The following is a 25,858-nucleotide window of genomic DNA, read 5'->3' on the forward strand; positions in this document are numbered from 1 at the left end:
CAATGAGGAAAAAATGGCATTTGCTATTCTTCCCCTTGGGATTTTCATCTTGATCTTCTATTGATCTGTAGTATATCCTGTAGTTTATGAAAATTAATGCAATTTGAGTGTAAAAGGAGATCAGTAAAACCAGAGCAAAAAATGTACTCTGTCACTACTGAATAACTTATGCAGTACACAGTAATACTGTATGACTTCCTCAGAAACACATGCAACTGTCTGTAACACCAGATTGCTGTGAAAAGAAAAAATACTTTGTACACAGCACATTATCAAATGAGGTGTTTATTTTGCAACCCCATGACTATTACAGGCAAGGATACATACTCCCCAAACATAACTATTTAAATATATAGGAAGAAACAACATAGATACCTTTCATTAGTTTTGCAAATGGTTCAGGGCAGGTGGATGGAATGGGCAAAGTAAGCTTATTGACAGCAACTCCATAAGCCACAGCAAGGCCATCAATGCCACGGTAAGGAACTTCTCCTGTAAGCAGTTCCCACAGCAACACTCCATAACTACAAAAGGTAATTTTTTTAACAGTTATTTTCTGAATACTGACACATTGTTTACTCAAGAACAAACAAGTATCTGTCCAACCATGTACTGAAATTCATGAGGATTTCCCATGTCAAAGGTGAATGCCTTTAAGAGTCAGCTCTACTTTAGTCATCTTGCACCTTTCCACTAATAGCGATTAACAAAACTGGATGCGACTCTAAGACTGGCTCACACTCCTATTCAAAATGTAGCCTGAAGACACTTTTATAGAAATGCTAGTATCATGTAAATCTCACTTACAGTCAGAAGTCTGAATGATGGGAAAACAAGCAACCTTCTCCCCAGTAAAAACCAAACAAACAAAACAAAACAAAGAAAACCTCAGCAAAGCATTCAGGCCATTCCCCTTTCCAAACATTTCACAACAATTTACCTAGCTGTACATGCTAATTTTTTTTAAAATAATAGTAATAAAAAACACCAGAAAAGCTCCAGCTTTGTTTGGAAGTTTGTGTTTCTAATCCCTTGTGTGTATATAAAGGCCTGTTAACTTTTCACTTCCCACAGAAGATGCAACAAGATAGAGAAATGATTACACACACAACTAATTTCTCCATACTAGAACCACCCCCCACCCCCCCAAACAAAACAAGATTGTCTCCAGTGAAAGGAGGTGGCATGAAGAGATTTTTTTTCTCAGCATCAGGTACAGAAATCAAGAATCATAGGAATTCCTACTACAGCAACATTAATCATAAGAATTTCTGCTATGGTCTCCACTCTAGAAGAAGAGCTAGGTGTTGCTTTTACCTTCTTTGGGTCTGCATGCCCAATGCTTGTCTTGCGCAAATGATCCAAGCCCCTACAACGGGCTGGGACAGCACACTCGCTGCTGCTGCTCTAGAGCTCCTACTGAGCTGGATAGCTTTCACGGTCGGTTTTGTGGAAGCAGGAATTATTCCTTTTAGAACGTAAGCCTAAAGCGGACTTTATGACTGGGTTTCCCCCCAGCCCCTTCTCTTCCTGCCAGGGAACCACTATCTGTAGAACAAGGATATAAAGGACAACCTATTGCTGCTTTTGAATAGTAAAGTGAGCAGGCAAAGGGAAAAAACAGAATACAAAGTATTGCTCTTGCCCTTTCTCTCCAGGTGTGTGAAGAAACTACCTGCAAGTTTTGCAGGACTGGATTGAACTCTCCTACATGAGGAGAAATGCAAACAGCACTGCGGAGGTAAGGGCTATGTACCCCTTCCCTTACTATGTACCCCTTAGTACTAGAAATACCACCTCAACTACAGCAGATGTGACAGGGAGAACACATACTAGTTAAGTTTTTCTATCACTCCTTAAGGAGAAAAAGTCATTCAGCATTATACAAGACCTTATAACATCACTTTAATAAATAATAAAAACAGCAAACTACGCAATATCAGTACGAATATCAGCAGTGTTTTGTTTATCTATATTCTGTTTATCTAAGAAGTTTTGCCCATCATAAAATCTTAGAAAACTAATGAATTTATAGTGCTAACAGTTAATCAAAAGCTGAGGAATACAGTCTATTCCCTCCAAAAAAGAAAACAGAATAAAAAAGAAAAGTCTTGGGCTTCTTAATAATTTCCTCCCAATTTTTTCCAGTCTAATCTCTGCACTTGCTTGTGTACTCAAAGAAGGATAAAATAATGAATTCCAATTTTGTTCTAAATCAGTGGTACTTCTGACAATAATGAGTACAACACTCCCTGTGGTACATACACATTTTATGCATGATGGAGGAATTCTACTGAACTATATCTCATCTGTGTGCTTAGAGAAAACATAAAAATAATGTCATGCTCTCTCAGAAAGGGTAGATTGTTCCTAATTCAAGGAATTCCTTTGTTTAGACTATTCCATACAGATTTTAGCATGAACTCTGAAGTTAAGCAGAACAATAAATTTAACTAAAAAGAAATCATCTTTTATAAAAAGTTGTGTCACACTATTAGCTTTAGTTATATGTACAATTCCAGCCTTTAATCCTAAGTAGTTTTCAACAGTGCCAAGAAGGTGGTTGTAAAATTTGAAACAGACCAACACAGTAATAGCCTGAAAGCATCTCTTTTAATGAAAGCAGTATTAGTATCGAGTACCAAGAGCCAGCACTGTGGGGGGAAAACTGTGGGGAGGAACCCTAAAGACATTCTAGTCCTGCCACGCTGGAGTTTTTGGGAGGTACTAATCTATCATTATCTAGGACAACAACTACTTATTAAATCTCTCAACTACAGAAATAGCTACTTTGTGTATTAAATTTCACCAGCCCACGTACAGTTGTCCTATGTATACAGTCAGAGCTTCTAAGAAATAGCTTTTTTAAAAGAACAAAAGCCATGTTGTTTTCCATCTTCAGCAAAAGGCCAAAAGTACAGGCATAATATGCTTGAATTATACATTTTTAAATCACGAAAACTAATACGCTTCCAAAAAGACGTCCTTTTAAGTATTTTCATTATTAAAAATTATTCTCCTGCTGTCAAATGTGATTTAAGCCTTACTATATCTCATTCCAGCAGTAACTTGCTGTTTTTACATATTTTAAAAGCTGATAAAAATGAAGGTAATTGAAGTTCTCAAAGTTTATTTTACTCTACAATCCATCTTCTAAAGCTGAGGTTACTAAGCATTGCTACATGAATCACGTCAAAATTATACAAATGTGCCAGGCAAAAGCAGCCGCTAATTCTGCTGTACAGTAAGTGCTTCCTAGCTTTGCCAAGAGCTTGTACAACGGAGGCACGCGTTACTGTAAAGACCACCGCTGAAGCACACCATCAGCACTTAGAAATCTGTGGGCATATTTGCATTTCAGGGTCCATACACAAAACCAAGACTGACATACCACTAAGAAACGTGTCATGATCAATGGAAGGGTAGGGCTGAAAGAGTGGAATTCTTGTTTGGGAATTTGGAATCACAAGCCAAAGAATAATAAATGCTGTAGTTATAACTCTGGTTTGGGAAACAAAAGGATACACATGCAGGGCCTGGAAAGCACCATTTCTGCTATCTAGGATGACACCTGAGAACATGCAGCCTGGAAGGCTCTGCATGAAAATACTCCCACATTTCTGAGCACTGGCTGATTCTGGAAGACTAGCTGCAAGTGTGAGTATACTTGAGCAGCCTCAACTGCTCTTTTTTTTTTTTCCTAATAAGAGGTCTGCAGATTTCTTTTGGAGACTCAGCACTCAGTACGTGTAACTGAAGTTTAGAACTTTCCTGAAATATACTGTGTTCTTGTCTTAGAGACACCCATACTTAAATTTGTAACCTGAATGCTTTTTAAAAACAAAAACCACTCCTATAACCAGGGTATTCTTTATTTGCTTTTCTTTCAAAGAAAGAGTAAAGATAAGCAACAGAATAGATCAAGGTGCAGTAAGCAGAAAATCTTTAGAAGCCAAGAAAGTCTGAACTATACTGTACAACACAGCCTTTCTACTTAAAAACCTCTCCTGTTAGACGTCCATCATTGAGCTAAATACTTACATTTTTACAAGAGAGGCGTGCAGGAGAGAAGGCGAAGAAGAGAAATACTGTAGGTTCCAAAAATGTAAACTAATGTTGCAGCAGAATATAAAATAATTGCACCAAAGCATACCCCCTCAGATACCTAAAATCACAGCAACAAGACTGGACAGGACCTGTAATTAAGCATGGAATACAGCTGATTAGGGAAACGCCTACACCCAACCTCCACCCCGCAAAAGAAAAAAAAAATTAAAGAAAAAAGAAAGAAAGAATGGAAAAAAAGAATGAAGCCAAAGATGTTTCTCAACTGGGCATCAACTCAGACTGATGTAAACAAAATGCTGAAAATTGGTTCCAGACACAAGACAAATGGGTGTCACAAAATAGTAGTGCAGATATAGAACCATCCTGAGAATACCAAAAGTATTACTTCATGCTGTAGAATATCAGGCATCTAAGCAAAATAGGACCCTATTTAAGAATTATACAACACAGAACATGCATAAGAAGGCATGAGAAACAGATTAAAGTCCTCCCCTCCTTCCCCAAATACCTATCTTGGATCCTTCAGAGAGAAAACATTTCAAAAATAAAGGAAATGTAGACTTTTCAGGGTGAGGCACAGCAGCTTTTAGAGCCTATTGTGCAATCACTGCTTTTCCCCACTCACAAACCAGAACTAAATTAAAACTAAAGTTTAAATTACCTTTCTACAATACATGTATCCCACACTACACCACTCAAATATAGCATCAGTATTGAGAGCCATATTATTTATATGATCCACAATGCCTTTAATAAGAAATTCACAAATTTAACATAGGGAGCTCCCCACCTTTAAAATTAGAGAGCAAGTTAAAACAATTTTGTGCTGAATACACTCTCTTCACTCCAGCTACTGGAAGCAAAATCTCAGTAAATGTAAAAGCTTAGATCTGATGTTCACTTTTACACATGATCACATTCTAGATTCCTAAAAACAGCACTAATTGAAGTTAACATTTGGCAAAGTTCTGGTTTGCAGCTTATTTTTATTTTTCAGACATATAAGGTAATAACTGGCTGGTCCCATTTCTTTACGCAGAATGAGACTTTTCAGACCTCTGATATATAGTTAAACATACCAATACGGGATCAGTCATATGTTAATGTGTCAAGAGTATATGGCTGTTTGTATTAAGACTCCAGATAAAATACTTAGGTATCTTAACCAATAGATATTTTAAAGGCTTCGCTTAATGAGATCTTGCTTTCTTTAAAAAAAAAAAAAAAAAAAAAAAAAAAAAAAAAAAAGTTTTTCTGTTATTTTCCCTCTCCCTCCCCCAATTTGTAAGTCATGAATAACTAAAGGTAGATCAAATGAAGCAGATGCTGAGAAACAAGTATGTTTCTTAGAACAGCTATACTTGCCATATATTGAGACAATAACCTAGGAAACCACCAAAAAAATTCAAATAAAAATTCATTCAAAAATTTCAACACAGTTCTGAACATGGTCTTCAGCAGACAAACTTCTTACCTCCAAATGTCACTTCCTTTAGAAAACATGGAGGACTTGATAACTTCTGGAGCCATCCACGCGTAAGTCCCTGCTGCACTCATTTTGGTTGTTCTGTGCCACTCTCTAGCCAGACCAAAGTCTGTAATCTTCAGAGTTTTATTACAAATGTCATCATGTTCCATCTTCTCTAGCAACAAAACTGCAAAAGATTGAGTTTGTAAATTAATGCAATGGAAATCAAATAAAAATATCCAGTCCTGTTATTAGTTTCACATACAACTTGTACTGCACAAATAATTGTATACTTTAAATGTTGTGAAAATATTACTGCAATTTTTATAAACACAAAAAAGGTTTTTGATAATTCTAAGCTATTCTAAGCTATAAAAGCAAGAAATACCTACAGTGTCATGAGTTCTTTATGCAACAGTGTGAGTAGATATTAAACTAGCACAAGAGATTCACTGTAAAGAGATGTGAAGTAAAGCATATAAGTTTAAGAAAGCCCAGAATCCTAACATCCCATAGATGATGACACGCTGTGAAAAAGGTATTCACTTTGGAACTAGATTCTGAAGTAATAAAAATCGCAGTAGTAGTAAAACAAAAACAAATGTTAAGAATTCTTATAAAAGACTTAGAAAACAAACCGGGACACATTATGTCACTGTATAAAATCCATCCTTAATACTGCACCCAATCCTGGCTCCTAGTTGTCTCAAAAGGTATGTAACAGAACTGAAAGGGGCACAGAGGACGGACACAACCAGGGTGCTCAAAACAGCATATCCACAGCTACAAGGAATGGCTAATAGACAAGGAGTCTTTCCCCAGGAAAAGAAACATCTGAGAGCAGAATCTATAACAACACCTATGGAATGAAGAAAGCTATAGGTAACAATTGTTCACGGTTTCTCAACACAAGAAACGGACATCATTGAGCAAAATTAGCAGATAAGAATCAAACACGTGGCAGTCGTTCACATAACACACAGGTAGGTGAACTTTGGAATTCTTGGCATAGTATGTGAATACTATTATTTTACATAGATTTAAAAAGCACCTACATAAATTCACAGAAGACAACTTCATAAAGAGCATTTATATAAAAAAAGTGGGTTTAAGTTCAAGAAATCCTTGGGCCACAAATCAGTACAAGTTGGGAGACTATATACCAGGGGAGTTAGCTTGCCTTGGGAGTCCCCAACTGGCAACAGGACACTGGACTTGGATCAAATCCATGTTACGTTATATCCACTGCACCTTCATGGATGTTAAAGAGTAAATTATCTTTTTTTGCTGTTGCATCCTACAGTGTGTATTCAGTGTCTGACTTTTTCGTAACACAACAGTATTGGCAGAGTTGTAATACACCTTCACAAAACAGCGTTAAAAGAAAAGAGAACTGGGTTATTGTGTTAGAGTTCACAAGGAGAAAGACAACAGATGCAAAGGAATTGTTACTAACACACCATAATTTTAATTCCATATTCAGTTCCTCTGTCACTGTCTGTGGTAATAACTGTTAGCTTTAACTTTCTGTTAAAATGATCTCCTGGGACAAAGATCAAAGGTTAAATTACAAATAAGAAGAATCATAAACACCTGTGTTTTCCAACTATATGTACAGCAAAACACAGTACAGGGAACCCATTAATAAAAAAGCAGATGAAGAATTACCTTCCCTGACAGAGGAAAAACTGATGACCTTGCATTTGCAATTGCAAGAAATTATTTTTACTGGTACAGATTAATTACACTTTTACAAATATTTCAAAAATGACATCAAATCCAGATGAAAAAAAGAGAACCCACATTCCATTTTCAGTAAGCTTAACACAGAGTAGAAGAAATGAAGGCCAAAATGGTACAGACTAACCAAGAGCTCACCAGTCAGCACCACCAGAACAAGTTAAATTCATGCAAGAGTTTTTATACTTTTATACTTGAATCAAAGACCTATTGTTTGCTATTCCATTTCAAACATGTTCAGCAGAATTCCTGACATTCCTTGTCAGTCAATGTGACCGAAACCAAAAACAGTCAGTCTTGCAAAAGGTAATAACTGGCATGTGACCAAGTTTCATCCTACAAAGGGACAATGTTTCTTAGCAGTTCAAACTTCCCTTTCCGGCCGGTAGCCAGGAAAACAGCAATACTATACACAGATTACTTAGCAGCCTGGTAGTAAAAATGCTCAGCATAGCTGAGTAGTGCTCCGGAAGAGCTTCCCTCGCAGTAGCCTAGCAACCTTTACTATAGCATCCTTCTGCCACTTCCACAGCTTCCTGGCCCTTGCTGGCTGCTAACCTGTGAGAAGTCATTTTACAATCTCTTGCTTACCCTGTTTGCTCAGCCCCCACTTATTTCTTTTTCAAATCCTTTAAATTGTCTTTTCAAGCTCCAATACACCTGCAATGTTAAGTTGGGTAAGAGCCAGTTTAGCACTTTTTGGTTTACTTGAACATTTTTCAGACTTTTTATTTTCCACAAAGAGTAAAGTTCATACATACATTAGTGCTTTACTTCTGGCAAACACAGCCCAAAATATTTAAAAGTACAAAGTCTATTTGAAAATAAATTCATACCTACCAAAAAAACTGATTTAGATTAGGAATGCAGAAGTGCTGGAAAATCCTATGTCCACCTCGTTTATTTTGACATAAGCAAACCCAGAGACTATGACTGTTTCTAAATGATTCAAAATCTAAGAGAAGGAGACTAAGTTGGATGTGAAAAGACTACTTTGCATGAAACTAATGTAAAACTTCACCTTGGACTGTTATCCAAACATTGCACGTGCTACAGCCAGAAATAAACATTTGACTAAATATTTTAAGGCCGCACGTGATTCCTACTGGTAACACCATTTTCAACTTAATTCTGAGTTTAGCACACCTCCCTTTGTGACTCTACCTTTTTTGCAATGAGATCAAGGGGAAAGTAAATTTATTAACATCATAGCAGCAGAGGTTAGGGTGCCATATATCAGGCACTGCTTGACTATAAGAGACAGTGCATGCCCAGAACCATTTACAGCTGGGGAACAGAGATGTTATTGCATGTTATTTTCAATAATTCCATGAAAAATAAATCAACAAATTGAAGATAAAAGCCAAAAAATCCTAAAGTCAGAGAGAAAAATGAAAACATACAAATGCTATGTGGTAAAGCAGTATTGAAATTGGTAGATACAATATTGTGCATATCCTAAAAATTCAAGACACTTTTGACAGTACAGCAAGTGTACATGAGGATTCTAACAGCATCCGTAACAAAGATACTGCTATTTAACCATACAGATGAAAAAACTTCACACTCTTCAGCTGTCTAATGTAACTAAAAAGAACTTGGAAATCCAAGTATTACTCACCCTAGCTCACTGAAGGAAGTAGCTCATAGAATTATGAAATAATTTAGGTTGGAACAGACCTCAAGATGTCAAACGCCCCATTTAGAGCAGGGCTAATGTTGTAAAAAGGGTAAATCTACTATCAAACATTTTTATGAATCTGTAAACTTATGGCACTCTATGACAGGAAAAAAGTAAACAATATCTATATTCAAAACAACTGAAATATATTCACGCAACTACAGACATTAATTTAACTTAAATGCCATCTTAGAATAGATTTTGAAGAAAACTAATTAAGGACATCAAGGCATAGAAAAAACAGCAAAATTATGGCAGAGTTACATTACAAATAGCTCATGTCACACTAATCCTATTTTGTCCTGACAGATGGTTTCTTAGAAAGCGATAAGGTAGCAGACCTGAGCAGATGTGAGTACCTTTTCAGGAAGTTTAATCATACAGACAGAATACGGATTAATCAAAGAATTCCATACAGCAGTTGAATAAAGGAAAATCTTAGGAGACAAATTATCAGGATAAAGAGGAATCATCACTGGTGTTTACTAGGAAGCAGGTTTGTTTCACATGCTGATTCGCCATCAGAGTAAAAATACAAGGTGCATTTCAAGAACTGATAGCACAGTCGGATGATACTGCCCACTCTGAGGAAGACCAGATCATCATACTAGAAAACATGCCAAGTTGGAAGGGATCAATCAAAATCTACAGCTATAAAGCAGAGATGAAGGAAGAAGAAAAGGCTGGCTATTCTGGCTAACAGAAGGAAAACCAAAACAGCAGCTACACATAGTTACGCAAGTAGCTCATGCAGTTCTAAAAGGCACTAAAAAAGGCTTTTTTTAGTAGAAACAGGGAAGTATCAATAGAATCGTACAAAGCATAAGACCTCATATGAAATACTGGATGACTGGAACTGCACATATGTGTTCAACAACAGGAACTTAAACTGAAGCAGACACAGAAAATAGAATAGTTAGGATCCTGTAACGTCTTTTATTTAGATAAAATCAGAAGAGCTTGTCCTTTTTGCTAGGCTAAACAAAGGTTGAGAGAAGTCATGAGAACAGAAGTTAGCCATATCTAGAAACAGGATGCAGACCTACAGCACTGGTGCTCTTACTGGTAAAATATTCTCCTAGGTGCCCTGGCTGACCCATCTTACAAGCATGCTCATGATTAAACGCAGTTCTAGATCCGGACCTACCAGGGTGGAGAGTCATACCAGATTTCAAGATATTGCCTCTTTTCTCCCATCCCCCTTTTGGCCCTCCTCAGCAGTGTAAAGCACAGTTTACTCCTCAAAAAAGTCGCAAGATCCAACATATACTCCTGTCAGACCTAATGGGTCCTGAAATAGTAACACCATTAATCTTTCCTGCTTTCTGCATTATCGTAGTTACAACTGGAGTCTTTTTCTACTAATCTTATGGCACACTGCAAGTATTTTATGGTGTAACAGTATGCAGATAAGATGTTCTGCACACTTTTAAAAATTAAATTCTATCACACAGTTGCCCAAGACTGCAACGGAACTGGACCTGCTGAGCTAGCCGGTACTTCCCAAGTCCGTGTTCCTCTAATTAAAACAGAACCAGTAACATCTCTCTGCTGAACCACTACTGTTCCCATACTAGCTGTTCTTAGTCAGGAAAGGCACAGAATTTAGGCTTGAAAAGGAGGCCAAAGTCCCAGTAAAATCCCACCCAAATGCTCCCAGTCTCCCCTCCTTTTCCTGTGCCATTCTGTTCCTACCACTCCATCTCCAAACTCTCCCATCTGGCAGTAACACTTGCTTTGAGCTACTGAGAGCAAAAGGTAAAAGATCAACTGCAGCAGCTCAGGTTAGAGATGCATAAAGTGGCAGTCCAGGTCTGGACAAGAGCTGCCTTCTCTGCTCCATTCTCTTTTCTTGTGAGTTTGGGTTGAAATTTTATTGGGGAAAATTAAAAATTAAGTGAGAGCCTGGATATGGACAAATAGGCTGTAACCGGTCAAGAAATAATAGAAAAGAGCACATTTAGACAAATCACATTTCTGGGGTGTGTGCCTGCTCTACCAAATTCAGACAGGTCCAGAACTACACCCCCAGTGCTACCTTCAGGACTAAGCTGAAGTCTAGAGAGGAACTGAAAGTATTTGTTTAAATTGCAAGCATTTTGTTTAAAGCATAATTTTAAATAAAAGGCTCACATTCTTGCCTCAGCTTCTCTTCTTTTTATTTCTTAAAATTCACATAGCTTAAGAAACAGTATTTACAGCAAGCCTGAGGGAAGCCTGAACAGACCTTTTAGTTGGCAGCACACCCAGGAAACCTTCACCTAGCACTAAGCTCTTCAATGCTACTCTTTTAATGCAGGTTATTTCCTACAGTCTTAGTTTTCTTTTTGTAACTAAATACACATGTATTTCTCCAACCTTATCTATCTCAAAGTCCTCATTTAATACAACATTTCATTTGAGAAGTTTGTTGAAATCCAAAGACTTTGTGCAGTTAAAATCAGTTTTATTTCATAATGCATTCCAGCATTTTCAGTTATTAGCCTTTTAAACCAATTGAGTAAACAAGGTATTCTGAGAGAAGCCAAGTCAAAGGATTGAACACCTTTTTAATAGTTTAGATGTACTGAATTCAAACTATCTTTTAATGCTTAAATTTTAAAAATATCATCCTGAAACACTCAAGTCCTTTCTATCCCTCCTATTCTCTTTATACCTTCTACTATACCCTCTTCATATTCTCTATTTTGTTGCTACTAAAAAATAAAACGTTAAGCAACCATATTTTCTCAAGTTATTTGCCACCAACTGCTTCTTGCTACCTTATCTACAGTTTGCTAAATAGCTGACTATCATGGTTTGCACAAATATAAGTATTTTAATAGCACAGCTATTTAAGTTACTATGACTATAGGTAAGACTGCCTACGTGCCCACTACATTTACCACCACTGATAAAGTCATTCTTAGAGAATACCAGAAAGAAAGTTGTTATACTATATCCCTCTACTTGCAAATAGAGATTGTCCAGACAATGCTGCTACCGTTGTCCATCCCCCCCCCGCACCCAGTCAGTTCCCTCTCCAACTGTTTGCAAGTGAATCTGGTTCCTGTTAATTCACAAAATTAACATGCAACAAAACCAGCAGGGCAACCTTGTATCTTTACCTGGGAACTAACAGGCAGAAAAAAGCCTTATTAAACATTGCATATTCAGTTAACAAAACACAATACCTTGTCACTATTAAGAGACCCACCTCCATTATTTGGAGCTGTTGTTTGGTTCTGATTGCAATTAGAAATTAAAATTTCAACACTGCTTATAGAAGCTGTGCCCAGTTTTTAAACTGCAAATTCACTATCACAGTGAAAACATTAAGCATTTAAACCACAAATTAACTATCACAGTGAAAACATTAACTGATCAGAACATCTTCAATACATAAAAAAGATGATACATTTGCCTATACAGCACTGCTTCTTAAATACTTTGCTTTTCTCCTATGGGTTCTCAGGACAACAAATGTTATCTCTGTAGCCAGTATCTGTCAGATTGTGATTATCTCACTAGATTAAGTTTAGAGCTCACCATCAGCAAGGGAATTCAATCCTTTAAACACCGATTACATATGCTGGAGGCATTTCTCTACTTTTTAGTATAGGGATACTGTGCTCCTCTATCATCTATGTCCCTTTACAGCAGGCATATAACCATTTCTTAATTTTCACACTAAATTAAAAGTAACAGTTTGTTCTTAAATGTATTTGTCTAAAAACATTTAGCTTAAAAAAAAAATCCTACCTCACAGGAGCCAACATATATTAAAAAAAATCCTGGACAAAGTGTTCCCAATTGGAAAGCCAAAACAAGACAAGACTTGACACAAAAAGCCCTTGACAGTACGAATTGACAAATACACACCAACCCCATAAGAAAAACACATCCCATAGTGGGACATGTGGCACAAGAAAACCACCAAAGCATGAGAATGACAGGGAGTCACCTGGCTATCTGGAGGAAACAAAAGAAGAGAGAGAAAGAGGGATGAGAGATTTCAACAGCTTCAGCACACCTTGCATCACCATTTTTTGCTTCCCCTTCACTTCTTTAATAACCACTATTAAAGCAACTTTGGGCAAATGGAAACTTGAGAGAAAGAAGCAGTTTTAACAAGTTATTGGCACAGGCTGCAGATGCTGCGAGTTACTTTACTGCCTGTCATTTGTGCTTCACTTGCTGTTCAGATAGTTCTGTATATGCAAACCAGAAATTTCTATTGTGCTGTAAGAGGAAGTACCAGAGGTAACAAGCATTTATAATTAGACATTCAAATAATCATCATTTAAACAGTAAATCATCAGTAAATTCTGAAAAATGCAGGATTTGGACAATGCATGAGCAAAAAATCAAAAGCAGACTGTACGCTAAACATTCTCAAGTTCTCTGTTTAATAAAATATTAAGCTTAGTTCTCCTATTTAAATACTGCATTTAAGAAAAGTTACCTCATTACACCAATTCCTCCATAATTTTACAATTACATGGAAATCAGTCAACACTAAAACTTAACTTTAAAACTCAAAACACTCAGTTATGCAGCATCTACCAGGAACTTCCCTACTTATCTGAAACAGCAATTTCTTTCTTTTAAACTCTTTCTTCTTTGCTTACTATTAGTTTTTAAAAGGCAGCTATGCAATAAAAAGTGACCAAAATGCACGTAGATTAGAAAGAAATGCTAAGAACAACTAGTAATAATAGTTAGGTGGTGAATCAGTCATTCCTGACTAAGATATTCTTCTAGTTTCAAACTCTACAGAACAAAGTGGCTGTGTATCCATTCCTTAAAGAACACCACCTTTGTTATGAAATAGTGATTTTTTTTTTTTAAAGGAACTTCTTCCTATTCCTAAAAAAACAAAATGCAAGGCAAACTAAAGCTATTATATTCAAACTGCAAAAGGAGTCTTAGCCAATATGTAATGCATTTCCTCCAACAGAAACTTTCAGAAAACATATTAATCACCTCCCTAACCCCAAATTCAAGACCTGGCCGTTCCCTTCAAAACAAAGTAAATCAATATACGCCATACAACATACAGAATTCACCAGGACAATGCAGCTGAGGTTTATAATCTCAAAAATGGCATCCAGGGGCAAGAACTGACAGAGGTTACCGTCCTTCAGAACTAACAAGTTAACTTATCTATCATTAGTCAAATCACTTTTTCAAGTTTTAATTGAAAAAACAAGAATATTTCATTCAAATTTGTTTTGGATTTATAGTTTGGGGTTTTTTTTTTTGAAGTAAATAGAACATGACTTGATGCAATTTGATATGTCAAGCTAATCAGGAGAACACATGGCTTCTAAATACACACAAGTATTTACATAGTTGGCATACCTTTCCTGATAGTAACATATTACGCTCAGCAATTACGTACTTCCTTGTCGCTTTATTTCTTGTGATCTGTATCAAGGTGCATTTGATGTGTTGAAATTAGAATATTTAATGCACAAAAAAGTCACTTCAAAATTAAAGAAAGTTTAGAAAAGTTTAATATAAATATATAAATACATAAAAAATTAAAAACACATTCTACCTTTAAAGGTGACTTACTAACCAAACTGGAGTATAAGGGTGTAGGCTGATGTCACAACCAAGACCATAAGAGCTTGTTGTCACTAAAATACTTCTCTTAATCTCCTCTCCAGTTACAGACCCTCATCCTCACAGCTTCCTTCCCCCCCCCCCCTCCCCGCTGAGTAGTCTTGGGAGACCCAACTAGCCAGATAGCTCAGCAGAAAATTAAGCCTGCAAATAAAACAGCTTAGAGTAGTTTTCTGCTGGATCCCTCAGCTGATTTAACCCAGACCTACTGACAGTGCAGGCAGAGATGAGTAGATTCTGCTGACACATGGGAGGGGGGAAAACCTGTGCCTGGAGATGGGTGGGGAAGCCTCCTCACACAGATAGCTGCTACATGAAGCCACACATCACCTGCTGCAGTAAGTGAGAAGTCAAGCAACATTTCAGAATTAATAGACCTAACCCTTTTACATCTAGTTTTAGTCAGAGATGTAAAGATAGAATTCAGCTTTGCTACTTTTTTCCATTATAAAATCATCTTTGATGAAATTTACTATTGGAAAGAACCAGTTGAATAAACTGAAGACAAAAAAATTTTCTTCATCCCTTTTCTTTATCCCTTTGAATTCACACCTACTGCTATGAATCCAAACAAACTCTGGTTATAGATGCTTAGTCAAGTTCAGTCATTGAGTTCCCTTAGAATCTCATCAGTTAACATGAAACTCCTTTAATATCATTTCTATGAGGAATTTTAATAGGTTACACTCCATAAAAAATTCTGACTTAGGTTGTCAGTTTCTTTTGTACAGAATATCTGAAAGAGTCTTATTGCTTCAAAACAATTTTTCCCAAACAACCTGTTCCAAAACAAAGCAGGAAAAAAAAAAACCCCAGACTGAATTTTTGAGTCCACTTTTTTTTTTAAAAATACAAAACTTGGGAGAAAAAAAAAAATCAAACTTTTAAATATATTCTACAGGGTAGAAGGATTTCTGCGTTCCATCCTTGCAGCATCTTCAGTAGCTGAAGTCCCTCAAGACTATGCATTTCCAAAAACTCTAATCTTCTTTAATAGCAAAGGGAAAACACTTATTTTGAAATGAGAACTCTGCAAACTTGGCACTGCTCTCTTTCTCTTGGGAGGAGAAAATGGAAGGGAAAACCTGCTCTTTTGAGTCAATAATTAGCGTAACATTCGGTAATGAGTTAAAAAGTACAATTTTTTCCTTTTTACATAACACATGAGGAAATAAACACAGTTAGTTTCAGGAAGAACAGTGGCATCTAATCCTAATGGAAAAGAAAATCACAAAACTGCCTAAACATTTAGATCTAAAATATAACCAGTTCCAAGGGTCAATTTGTCCCATAATGAACCACAGCAATGAAGCAGTTACTCCTGCATTTTCAAGAGGGAGGGCCGGCTTATCAGCTCCAAGTTAATAGCACACCTGCCAAAACACAGATTTTAGTCACTATGAAGAGAACAAAGCATGATTATATAGCCAACACTGGCATGTCTAGGACTGATTTAACTGGAGCTATGACCCCCCACAAAAAAAAGGTTAAACTTGGCAGGAAGCTCCAAGAAGGAAGAATACTTCTGTGGTGACATTATACAAATATGTAACTTTTCCATCTTACCATATATAACCCATGACATTAAGATGCAGTAAGTGGGTCAAAATTTAAACATCCACTTACTTTCAGTTACTGACCTGAGGTAAGCTCTCAGCAACATGGTCAAGCAAGGTAAAAATGGTGAAATTAGATTTAAACTGTCAATCCAGAAATGTAAATTTATGACACCAGTTGTTATTTTGGTACGGCTACTACAGACAGCCAACTCATTTGGTATTTAATATATTTTATCTATTTTTACATATATATATTCTCTATATTTTCATTGACTTCAATGCCATAATTTTGCCACTAACAAAAAACCCCAACAAAACCAAAGCTCTAAAATAAAAAAAAATCGCTGCATTTTTTAGAAGCATTATTACTGAAGGTCATTGCGATGAATTTCAATGCTTTAAATTTTAAGAGGTCATCAGAAATAAAAATTCAAGGACAGAAATCATCCATGCCACAAACACTTCTTGCAAATGTTCATTGTACAAGGCCATGGTGTTTCAGAACTTGAAACACTGAAGCACGTTTAGAAGAAAGTTTATACTTAGTGATAAGAAAACTTACAGGCTGCAAACAAAAAGCCATTGTCTTCTAAGGTCAAAGAAACCACAAAGCAGCATTCAACATCCAAATACAGTTCCATGATGTGTTACTTCTCTATTCTTTTGAGGTTGCAGAACACAACTTTTTAATGGAACTTTTAATATTTGGTAAGAGAGTCCAAAGGCATGCACTGTGCTTGCAGTCCCAATGGGGGGGGGGGGGGGGGGGGGGGGGGGGGGAATCTGTAACTGAAAACTCAGTTATATCTCAAATTTTGCTAATGCTAGGCTAACACTATCAATGCCCAAATCCCAATCCCATTTTGCATTCTGTTTATTTAAGTACAATACCTCATTTCACAAATGTTATGGTCAGCAGTTAAACTTATTTCTCACTGTTTAGGGGAATGAACAAAATTGTGTAAGTATTTTAACAGCTAATGGGACATGTTTAGCTGCCTGTTTTTCCACTGACTTCTATGGAAATGGGTTGTTCACTCAGTGCAATTTTCAAATATTACAAACACCCTAATCCGAAGTCCTACGCTTCAATTTATAATGCTACCCCAAAACAGAACTCTTTTTCAGAAAAGACGGTCAGCAAATGTGACATACAGACTAGAATGTGACTCCCCATGTTGGACATGAAGAGGTCACCATAAACCTTGGTGCAAATGAGCCTCCTGCAGAAACCTGCTAGGAAAGAGTCCAACATGGAGCAGGAAAAAAGAAAAAAAAACCTCCAACAGCTGTAAACCAGATCACTCGGTGTCTTACAATGAGAGAGAGAACAAAGACAGAGAGAGGAGAAAGACATGAAGAACCAAGTAAGATCCAGAAAAAGATCAAAGTAACATTATTCTTGAATTAAAAATCCTACCTGTTAAAGATGCAAAGAGTCTCAACACCAAATAAGGAACAACTCTACACTCGACAGATGGACATAGTTGGGGAAACACTAAAATGAACGTCTGTATTAAAAATGAGATATAAATGGAGTATTAAAAGTTCATAGATTTTAAATTAATTATATTACATTTAGCTAGTGTTTCATCCTAGAATCTTGTTTTCAGTGTTAAGGGCTATATGTAAATATACTTGAGCCTTGTTAACTTTGAGGGAATTTGTTCTAAATTAATGAGCATTTTTTTCCACCTGTTAATGTCCAGACTTGAGATACAGAAAAACATCAAACGGTAGCAAATTCAGAAGATAGTAGATCAAGGTCAAATAAATGGCTATTGTAGTTAAGTCTTCATCTACAAATAAAATAACTGCTGGATGTTACTCCTCCTTTGGAAGGTTACAGACTGTACAAATGAATATTGTGCTACAGAGTAGTAGTTCACAAAATTTCATTTGACAGATATTGTATTAAAATCATTAAGTTCCTGAATATTAATTTTAAATGCTGAAACACATCCTTCAACTGGAAATTAGCCTCTACGACATTTTAGCGCTGGTTATTTCTACTGCAGATTGAGACAACCGCAGCAATCAGTTACTCAAAATCATTCTTTCTTGAATTCCAGCATCCCTTTCTGAACACAAAATATACAACATATTTTATATCCAGCAAGTAAATACATCAAGTGAATATAAAATGGGCATAACACAAAACATTTCCTTTGATGAACTGGAAAAAGATATGCTAGCTCAAGGCTGCTAAGCATTTGCTGCTCCCACAGAATCCAACTGGCCTTCAGGGTCTCTAAAAAAATAAAATCCCTATCTACATAGTCTGAGCACACATCAAATAATGAAACAAATTACCGGGAGCAATGTTTTATGAAACAAAGTAGAACATTTTCATGTGACATAACTATATTCAAAAGAAAAACTTATTAGAATTCAATGGCATGCTAATTTTAATAGACCACAACCTTCAGAAGAGATGCTGTTTCCCAAATCGACGAAATTCTGCAATCCTACCACAGTTTGCATGAGGGTGATTTTGGTTTTTTGGTGGTTTTTTTTAAGAATACTAAGTGGACAAGGTTATTAAAACTAGAGCTCCTTCCTGCTATACACTTCCAGGTGCTTCAGGATGTATGACCAGTTCTTATGTTGTAATGCAGCAGCATTATCTTTACAGCAAAGCACAAGGCAGGGTTACTACCACTCATAAAGATGGGATAGGAAGCTGGTGTACCTGGAACAGTTTCTAGCTTTATGCAATTTAAGTAATTAAGAATAGTGCAAAGCATTTAAGTACCATGACTTCTTATATGAACACAGCATGGAAAACTACAGCATAAGAATTTTAAACTGCTAAACTTCTGGCCCCACTATTTTATCTGACTGACATTAGGCAAAGCGATACCATGTTCTCAGAGATATGGTTCCTATGGGTTACATGAAAGTCAGTTGCCTTATGGAAGAGGAACTTCAGTTAATTCTGCCAGAAAAAAATGTTCATTCCTCTCCAGACCTCAGAGAGGCCAGCCAGTAGGAGCTTAGCAGCTAGCCAGGCAATAAAAGCAGTTTCAAACCAATTACAGCATATGCAGCCTGCTACAGGAGGTGCAGGAGTCACCCAGTACTGGAGGTGGGCACTCTGGGACAGCCAGGCTTAGCCCAGCGGGGACAGTGGAGATGTGGAAGGGAACAGAATAGCAGAAGTTCCGCGAATGAGAGTGCCAAGAGGAGGAGAGGGAGATGCAGAATACATACCCGTAGAAAATAATTTGTTTTATTTTAGTTACAATATAACAGGTGAGCAGTAATTGGCACAGTGCTATTGACAGAAACAACTCCAAGCTTCACTGCCATTAGAGGACATCTTGGAACTTTATTTCCAAAGAAAGTTAGGTTGAAGCTCAAATCTGCTGAAAAGCCATCTCTCTTCTCCCTCAAAACTACCAAAGGCAATTGTAATAGAATTTCATTTTGAATTTTCTTGGTAACTGAACTTTAGAAGATCCTGAATTTCAAACATTTAATAACATACATGCAATCCTTACAGCTCTACTTGTGATGTCAGCAAGTCTTCCCTCTTCAAAACAGAGTCAAGAGACAACTTATGCACCCAAGTGATTTCAGAATAAATAAAATCAGTTAGGGAGATGGCAGATAGGCTTAACTCTAGTTTCTTTCTCTTCCTCTGCCCGAACAGCTAGCCTAAAGTTGGTAGGTGGAGAAGTTAGAGAGAAAATAGTTTTTATGAGTTCTTGAAAACCTATCCGTCTTATTGTAAAGGTGTTTAACAGCATAACTTGAGCAATTCTGCTGCAAATAACCTGTAAGAGCAAAGAACCAGGGATAATTTGTTCTTGCTTTTCTCAAACTCCAGGACACCTTCCCTCATCAAAAGCAACTGATTCAACAGTTCTGTCAAGCCACATCACACTTCCTTTTGAGGTTTTAAAACCAAATTATTTCTATTTTCTGACTGTGTTTCATGAGACTAGTTTGAAGAATGTCACATTAAAGTGCACTGTCCAATTGCAGTTTCACTGTTGTCTTGTATGTTTGATTCCTTCAGATTTCAAGTATTGCTCTCATTAGCATTGTCACATCCATAGCCTTATCCAATAATCCTTGAAACTCAAGCTGTCCTTGACGATTTCAAAAAGTAATATAAACTCAACACACTTCAGAGAGCTGAGGGCTGCAAAGGATCCTGGGATGTCAGAGGAGCTGGTGAAAGCCATAGCAAACTGAACCCTACTCGCATATCCATCTACAACAAATGAGTACAGAGTACTTTATCAGTATTGTGTTAGTACACATAATCTGCACAGAATCAACTTTGTGCCTTACTTTGTATTCATGGATGGGTCTATGCCGTAAGCAAGATATTCTGAACTTTTTGTAACGTTTCCTACAAGTACGCAAAGCTGCTGCACTAGAGATAAGGTACATTTTTTTTTTTAAGGCAGAAGTACTGCACAGTCTGAAATCAATCCCAGAAACACGAACCTCTGCTTTCTCTACACTAGACTTCAGAAAGTAAAAACCTTGCATGCTCTATCTGACCATATTACTAGCTTTCTTCAGAATACTAAAAAAAGAATCAAGAAAGGCTGCACCAAGCCCTTAAACAACCACAGGTCTCATAACTAATGGGGTGTTCTTGCCCAGAAGAAAGCAATTTGATTCCGCCAGAGAAAAAAAGTTGCCCTTTCAAAGAGTCAGCAAAACAGCTGAGATGTGCTAAAAAGACACATGTAACTATTAGTGTCCAGTCTTGTAGATGAATTCCTGGGTTTTATTTTCAAGAAAACTTAACTTTTTCGTAATTGGCTGGCACGCTTTAAGACTAAGTTTGTACCTAGGAGATACAGTTAAGAATGTTCGAGTATTTTCACAATTTTTAAGATATCTGCTTTTCAGTCAAAGTATAATTTAATTCAGAATTCCTTGACTGTCTATGATGGCTTGAAAAACTTCAAATTTTCTTTCAAATTTTTTCTTCAGATTTGAGATAGGTAAAGTCCACCTCAATCCTTAATTTTAGATTATTTCCTTAAGCTATAAAGTATGTCTTAGAACATAAGAACTGCTTATGAGGAAGTTATTCTCAAAATAGACCATGTTCTTTTTCAGAGAAACTTCTCACCACGTCACCTGCACAAGGTTTTACAAAGCACACACAATTTGCACATCAACATTAGAGGCCATGGTTACTATGTTTCACTTTATCACACATATCTAAAGCTAAAAGTGTTCTTTACACTTTTGTCTACTTCTGAATAACCTTTAAATATTAAGCTTATTTTACATGGACTCCAGAATTGAAGAAACTCTGCTACCAACAAAACTCAAAAGTTACCCCTTACTTCCTTGTTCAGCCCTCACAACCAAGTTAGTTTTTCTTCCCAGTATAGAAAACATTTGCATATCTATTTATTTCCCTTTTCTTGCTTTGGCAGAAACAAAAACCTTTTCCCACCTCCCAAAAGGAGCCCAAAGAAACTTGTGCATACAAACCTAGATGGTCACTGCTGTTGGTAAAACCCTGCTGCTCTCACAGCTCTTCTGTTTGTGGCACCTTCTCTCCAGTCATGTCAATTTGGCATCAGCAAAACCACACTAGATATGCTGTCCTATAGATCCCAACTCCATAAAATTTCTTGGAAAGAAATAACACACTTGCCTTTGAGATGCTTGCTTTGCCTATCGCCTGCCAACCACAAGCCCAGACATATATCCTTTCTGGATCAAATACACTGGTGGAAGGGGCTCCCTTCCCCTGGCTGGAAAAATTAGTTCCTGCCTATTTGCTAGGGAAACAGTTTGGGGAGCATTCCTTACCACGCCATGTTAAGGGCAGCCATTTTTCTAATTTGTTGTCCAAGGAAGAAAAATTCCTTCTTAACAAAAATAACTATGCTGGCACAAAATTGATACATTTGTATACTACCTAGAGCTGCTTAATGGAGAGCACTGAACCACCACCACCACCATTAGCAGTCCATGGAAAGCAGCGATGAGCAGTGGACGAATGGGTGCTGCCAGATCCCTGTCTGCAGCTATAGCCACTGCTGAACTGTTACTATCCACACCAAGCAAGTCAGTCAGTCAACCCTGGCAGCCTTCCACGCCCACTGTGTAAGACTGGAAAAGACTATAGTAAAAGAATGAAGTGAAACCTTCAGTGAACGGATGAGTTAACAGAACGGGGGCTACTGTCATGATTTACAGTCATTTTAAATGCATGCTGTTGAACTTAATTACTATAGTATATTGTACCACTAGCACACCATTGTCTTCCAGTGTTATCATTTAGTTGGATGATCGAGAGACATAATTCTATTTAGCATATTCAATACTGTCTTCAAACTTCACTAAGATTAAGAAATATGGGTGAGAAAACTAAGCAGCTAAAGTTAAGCGCATGTGCAACGGGAGTTAGTAATGTAAACAGTGAATAGGCACATATGCTGAGGTTATAACCAAAAGCATATTTTTAAAATGCTCTGCCATTATCCACATACACAGAAATGATAATGGTAATCAGTTCACAGCAGTAACCAACTCAGCTCTAGGTGCCACGCTAAACCACAGGGTTATGAATTCATTTCAGATATGGACTTTGCCATTGTCACCTTAGGAAGCTAGCATGCAGCAACCCACTTTGTCTAAGGAAAGCCACTAAATACTCAAGGTACAGCAGCTCACTGAACACAGCAGCAAACTAGGAGGGCACAAGCTGCCTACAGAGAGCTTGCTAGAAATTAAGGTGTTGGCCATGACCCTAAAGGTAGGTTCCAAGAGTTCATCATCTTGCACTACAAACAGAACCACAAACGTAGCTGAGCTAGGTCCTTTCTTTATCAAACAAACGGTGAAAGTATTCTCAGGAACAGTCCCATGACTGAGCCTTGTCTTAACCCATGCATGATGACCTTCAAGACACACTGCAAAGGCCTTTTAAACAAAGTGCTTCAAACTTGAATGAAGCTTTTTTATTTCTGCTGGACTACTTAAGGACTCCTAACTGGAAAAAAAAAAAAAAAAGAGTAACATATTGCTGCACATTTGGCACATTCAGAACAAAAAGGAAAAAGAGTCGAGATGGCTTCACATATTTATGGAAGCACATTGATTTCCACTTTCAGGTCACCAATTCAAAACACAACTATAATAGCAAGTCATAAACACCTCTATTCTAGTAAGCCAGCCTTCCAACACCACAACTGCCAAAATCTTAGATGCTCTTGTATTGACAGATGGACCAAGGATCCATTAAGCATGAACTGAGCAACTCCCTCACTCTTTCAGGTGCTTTTGTCCAAGCCAACAGCTGAAAGCAAATCTGGCAACCGCACAAGAGCTTCTACTGTTTTTAAGCTACTGTCTTTTCTGTCTCAATGTTTGCTAAGTGGGTGAATTTTAGCAATGCTAAATGCACGCAATGAAAAACAGAAACACGTATGATTGTTTGGCAGTGAAACAGAAGTGACTCCCTTACTAAACCTTTCCTTTACAAGGCACTTGGTTTACTGTAACTTTTAAAAGCTAGAACTACACAACGCACCAGAGTAAAAGAAGTCTTATGGATTTGCAAGCGTGGCTGCGCACGGGATTTTATCCCGCTTCGCTTTTAAGTGAGCTCCCGTCCGAGAGGACGGGACTTCGCTCTGCGTGCGTTGCAGGTAAACCCTCTTCTCCCTACCTTTCCGCAACGAGTCCGTAACCAGCCCACAGCCACGGCAACTAACCCGCCGCCGGCCCAAGCTTCTGGCAGAGGGTGCCCAAGCCGCCCAAGTTGCGACACCCATCTCCTGGTGAAACAGGACTCCCGGACCGTGCCCGTCCAGGCCTGGCCGCCCGTTTCCTGAGAGAGCCTCCCGTCGGCGGGGCCGCCCCCGCGCCGCGGCCACGGCAACGGCCAGCGCCGCCACGCCGGGACCCCGCCGGGCCCAAACGGCCCCTCGCCGCGCTGCAGCCCGGCGGCGGCAGAGGGACGGGGAGCCCCTCGCTGTCGCCTCCGCCGTCCGCGGCGGCCCGAAGGCCCCTCCTCACCCCCACCCCCCCGCCCGCCGGTCGGGACTCACTGTTGCTCGACTTGAGGTCCCGGTGCAGGATGGGGACGATGGCCTCGTCGTGCAGGTAGAGCATGCCGCGGGCGATCTGCACCGCCCAGTTCACCAGGATGTGCGGGGGATGCGGCGGCCCCCGCGGGCGGCCCCGGCCCCGGGGGCGGCGGCGGCGGCCAGGGCCCTGTTGAGGGAGCCGCCGCGGGCGAACTCCATGACGAGGCAGAGGTTGGGCTCCCGCAGGCAGACCCCGTGCAGGGCGATGATGTTGGGGTGCCTGAGCATGGAGAAGAGCTTGGCCTCCTGCCGCACGCTCTCCGCCGTGGCCGTGATGTCCTCGTCGGGGTCCTGCCGCGCCGCCTTCACGGCCACCTCGCGGCCCCGCCAGGTGGCCCGGTACACCTTCCCGAAGCCCCCCACGCCGATGATCTCCTGCAGCTCCAGGTGCTGGAAGTCGATCTCCGTCAGGCTGCCCGCGGGGTCCCCCCGCCCGCCGCCGCCTCCGCCGCCGACCCCGGCCGCTCCGCCGCCGGGCTGGCGGGTCACGTAGTTGGCGGGGAAGATGCCGAGGCGGTGGCGGATCTTCCCCGCCCACCAGCCGTCGTCGCCGGACACGGCCGCGTCCTGCGACAGCACCTCCACCACGTCCCCCCGCCGCAAGCTCAGCTCGTCCTCGCCGCTCGCCTCGTAGTCGTACAGCGCCGTCCACAGCGGGCACGGACCCCCGCCGGCGGCCGCCGCCCCGGCGCCCGGCAGAGCCATGGCAGCGACCTCAGCCCCGGCGGCCGCCAGCGCCGCCAACGCGGGGGCGCCCGCCCAGCCGCATCCTCACCTGCCGCCGCCGCCGCCGCCGAGCGGGAGCCGCGGGAGGGGGAGGGGCGGGGGCGCCGGGCAGGGGGAAGGGGCGGGGCCCGGGAAGGGGCGGGGCCCGCCCGGCCCGGTCACCGCCGCCGCCGCCGCCGGACTCCGGCAGGTAGGGCGCAAGCGCGTGCGGGGAGAGGCGGGGAGGGGAGTGGCGGTGCCCCGCGCCCTCCCTCCCTCCCTCCCGCCTCCGCGCCCTGCCCCGGGGATTGGCCGCCGGCCGTCACGTGGGGCCGAGCGCTGGAGGCGAGGGCTGGGGGGAGCGGGCCGGCGGGCGGGTGTGTAGGCAGGTAGGTGCCCGCGCCCGGCCTCCCACGCGCGCAGACTGGCAGGCTCCGGCCGCCGCGGGGGGCGGGGCGCCGGCGGGCGCGCGGCTGAGGCGCTCGCAACGGTCTCACCCGGCCAGGGGAGGGGGCGGTGTAACGGCACCGCTGGGCCCGGCCCGCCGCGGGCAGAAGTGGCCCGGTCTGGCCCCGCGCGGAGCCGGGGAGGGTGTCGGGGGGGGGAGCCCGTGGACCCCCGAGCGGGCCGCGGCGGTCGGTGAGGTGGCAGTGGCGTCCCGGTGCAGGCCGCCCTCAGGCGCCCGCCCCGGCTTGCTTTGTCCCTCGGGGGCGGCAGGGCAGGTTGAGGGCTCGTGCCTCCGCCGGCAGCTTCTCGTCTCCGTTGTGCGGTCTTGGGACTTTACCAGCATGAAACTGAAGCAGTTTCTGAAGAAATTGAGCTTCCTCAGTTCGTGTTTCCTCTTCCACCCGCCTCCACCGCTCATCGGCTTTCTCCCGTGCTCGCTGCCCCGTCCGCGCACGGACTGACAGGGTCCCGGCTCTGGCGCGATCGCCCAATCCTTTCT

The 25,858-nt window shown here is 40.4% G+C and overlaps 1 protein-coding gene across 1 annotated transcript in view; it reads right to left on the bottom strand.

The window, feature by feature from the left end:
• The window catches only part of MAP3K21 (mitogen-activated protein kinase kinase kinase 21), a 45,125-nt gene extending 20,213 nt beyond the window's left edge, over nucleotides 1-24,912 (bottom strand). Inside the window, 4 exon segments of the mRNA XM_050894231.1 lie at nucleotides 376-524; nucleotides 5,543-5,723; nucleotides 24,169-24,279; nucleotides 24,282-24,912. Of these exon segments, the coding sequence (XP_050750188.1) occupies nucleotides 376-524; nucleotides 5,543-5,723; nucleotides 24,169-24,279; nucleotides 24,282-24,912 (1,072 nt within the window).
• Between the last annotated feature and the right edge of the window lie 946 nt (nucleotides 24,913-25,858).

Source organism: Gymnogyps californianus, chromosome 3 (assembly GCF_018139145.2).
Source record: "Gymnogyps californianus isolate 813 chromosome 3, ASM1813914v2, whole genome shotgun sequence".
NCBI lineage: Eukaryota > Metazoa > Chordata > Aves > Accipitriformes > Cathartidae > Gymnogyps > Gymnogyps californianus.